This window comes from Cephus cinctus, unplaced genomic scaffold, assembly GCF_000341935.2.
Source record: "Cephus cinctus unplaced genomic scaffold, Ccin1 Ccin1_contig_4031593, whole genome shotgun sequence".
Taxonomy (NCBI): domain Eukaryota; kingdom Metazoa; phylum Arthropoda; class Insecta; order Hymenoptera; family Cephidae; genus Cephus; species Cephus cinctus.
Window position 1 is genome coordinate 1 of NW_014332722.1, and position 3,392 is coordinate 3,392.

The 3,392-nt window shown below is 36.6% G+C and overlaps 1 protein-coding gene across 1 annotated transcript; it reads left to right on the forward strand.

Annotated features, from left to right (window-relative positions):
- Positions 1–764: 764 nt before the first annotated feature.
- On the forward strand, positions 765–3,288 carry LOC107274383 (ecdysone 20-monooxygenase; the record flags this gene model as incomplete). Its single annotated transcript, XM_015753853.1, is given in 7 exon segments — positions 765–952; positions 1,081–1,276; positions 1,357–1,519; positions 1,601–1,767; positions 1,969–2,047; positions 2,150–2,347; positions 2,415–3,288. Coding segments are annotated over 7 exon segments (1,108 nt in total), but the record flags the coding sequence as incomplete, so codon positions are not given.
- Between the last annotated feature and the right edge of the window lie 104 nt (positions 3,289–3,392).

The window sequence follows — 3,392 nt, forward strand, 5'->3', positions numbered from 1 at the left end:
TTCATTTTTACCCAAATTAGATTTGGGCCGAAAACCGGCCTTATGGACCTTCCTCCTTTAGAGTAACATTTTTGGAATTACCAATTTATTTCATAAAATATGTAGTACAAAAGTATTAGTCTGATATATACAGTTGAGAAAAACACTTTACTTGTGCGTTGATTATGCGCGTGTTGCCATCTAGCGGACATATTTTCTTGGACACAATTCACAATTTACAATAACGCGAACGAATTTCAAACATCTCCCGGACGGCAGAATGTGGTAGAATTACTATAATTTTGAAATTCATCTGCGAATGGCATCTTTGTGCTGTTTCTCCTACGAATATATTACAAATTCACGAAATCTAGCTTTCTTTAACATCACAGACATTACAACAAAGTAGCAGGTTTGCTGGGGAGCCACGCGATTAATCTCCTTGCAAGGGTATTACAAAAGTCAATAAATCATCACTACGACGTTCGACAACCACTGATAGTGCGATAGAGTCCAATTTAATATTGAATACCGTTATTTATCTGTCTCTGTATAAATAGCTAATTAGCTCTTATCCTTGATTTTTTAACCACTTAATCTGAAATCACATCTCTCAAACGTTTAGCTATCTGCCGCCTACAATTGTTTTGCACAATTGGCAGACGCGCTATATAATTTTTTGTCTAAAAATAGTTTGACGGAAGACAGTTTAGCTCCATGCGACGGCCAATTAAATGCCATATTAGATGGTTGGAATTAATACGAGATCTTAACAAAAATTTCAGACAAGGCATCACGTGGCACAAGCTACGATCAGCTCTGACGCCGGAACTGATGGGAGCCAATACAGTACTGGGATTTCTTCCTGCATTAAATGACGTCACTGATGACTTCGTGGACTTAATACGTTCGCAACGAAGTGGCTCGAAGGTTGTTGGATTCGAGGAGCTTGCATATCGTATGGGCCTTGAAAGTAAGTATGGTTAAATTATTCTATACGTTCATATATAGTTTAATCCAAAAGTTCAAATTAATTTGTCATACATATACATATATATGTCATACATATATATGCTCTGATTCCTTATAAACTTGTCACAGGCACGTGCACCCTCATTCTGGGACGTCGCTTGGACTTTCTTAAACCTGATTCAGGCTCGTTAACAGCCACGTTGGCCGAGGCTGTAAGAGTTAATTTCACAGCGTCCAGGGACGCCTTCTACGGGCTGCCATTTTGGAAATTGTTACCCACCAAAGCTTACAAGCAGCTTGTTGAGAGTGAAGATGTTATTTACGAGTAAGTTTCCTTGAAGATCATAATCTCTTTCAGTTTTTAGAGTAGAACTTAATCATTGAATATTATGATAATTCTTCTAGCACGATATCCGAATTGATGGAGACGACTATCTGGGAGAAACAGGATGACGCTAAGGATGAAATCGTCGAGGCTGTTTTTCAATCTATTCTCAGGGAAAAGAATCTTGATATAAAAGATAAAAAAGCTGCGATTATTGATTTTATAGCTGCTGGTATACATACGGTTAGTTTAATTGATTGATTATCGAATGATGTCTTTATCATTGTATTGTTTAATAATTTGCCGTTTTATTTTCCTATGTAGCTTGGTAACACACTCGTCTTTCTTTTTTATCTTATTGGTCGCGACGCCAAAGTGCAGAGACGTCTATACGAGGAGGCTGCATCTCTTGCACCGCCAGGGTGCAATCTTGTCGCAGAGGATCTTCGTGGTGCCATGTATCTACGTGCTTGCATTACTGAGGCATTCAGGTATTCTATTTCTATAAAACGGATTATTCATTTCAAATCTATCGTCTGAAGTTAGCTCAATCTATTGGACTCTTGTGGTAAAGCCACATTCAGGTGGTGCTTTTAGACTGAATGAACTCGTGTATCATGATACAATGTATTATTACTCATATGTATAACTAAGTAAATTAAGGAATAATCATTATTATTTTTTGACCACAGAATGATCCCCACGACACCATGTATTGCTAGAATTTTGGACGAACCCATTGAACTTTCGGGTTATAATCTAAATGCTGGGGTGAGTAATATTTATTTTTGCAAACTAGCCTAAAAGTCTTAAATATTATTATTATCAGATTAAATGATATCAAGCCAATTATTGTTATTTATTTTATACAAGACCGTGGTTCTGCTTCAAACGTGGATAGCAGGACTGGATGAAGAAAATTTCAAAAATGCATCTCAGTGGATGCCGGAAAGGTGGTTGGAACCCACTTCACCCCATTCACCACTTTTAGTATCACCCTTTGGTGCTGGCCGACGTATTTGTCCAGGAAAACGTTTCACGGAACAGGCGTTGCAACTTATATTGGCTAAGGTACAAAAGACTGGCTCTGTTATACTTTATTGTAGATATAAAATATGGTTGCCCTCCTTGTATCCAGGTCGTTCGAGAATTCGAAATCATCGCCGACGAAGAACTCGGTCTACAATTTGAATTTATTTTGGCGCCAAAGGGTCCTGTATCCTTGTCGTTTCGTGATCGTCTCGAATGTACGTAAAGAATACGTGGGATTCTATATAAAATTACTGTTCGTTTTTCAATTCGATCGCATATCGGTCGCTGACTTGAGGTTATACCTAACTAACCTAACTATAGCACTGTAATAAAAGAAAGTAAAAAATAGAAAGGGAACCTCATACGAAAACACTTGTCGTTCTATATGTTTGTGAAAAACGAACGATCTTCAAATTGAACGTTCTGCGATCCTTTGTACTGTCTGTAATATTTCGAATTTGTTAAACGAAACTTGCGTTCGTTTATTCGAGCTATTTATTGCAATTATTGATAACTGTATTATTTATATTCAATTGTTTATAACGGATCTTGCGAATACCGATACTCTTCAGATTTCAATGATAAATTTGTCCAGTATTACAAGAGAAGAAGAAAAATGTACGCTATGCTCAGAGATAAACTCTGAAACTTTGTTCTACGGTCGTAGATTATTTTTTCTTTTCTCTTTTCTGATACATTCTAACGATCAAGATTACAGTTCAAACCCGTGAATGATGATTGAGCAAAGTGTGATTTTCGTTTTTCATTATGAAGATTGTTAAAGCTATCCCGATAATTCTAGCAGAGTGATTTACTAGTGAGACTGTAAAAATTTTGCAATTATTCATACGCCATGCGGGCAAAAATGCGAGTGGCATGTTTGTGTAAATAATTAAGAAAATGAAAACTATTGTACAATATTCAATGAATTCAATTATAACATACTGGCAGGCGCTCTAGTAATTATATGGAGTCTGTGTCGCGCGAGCGATTATAAGCTTGTAATATATATATATACAATATACATATAAATACCTATACAGAGTGTATCACCAGAAATGCACGTTTGAGATTTGCGGTGAAA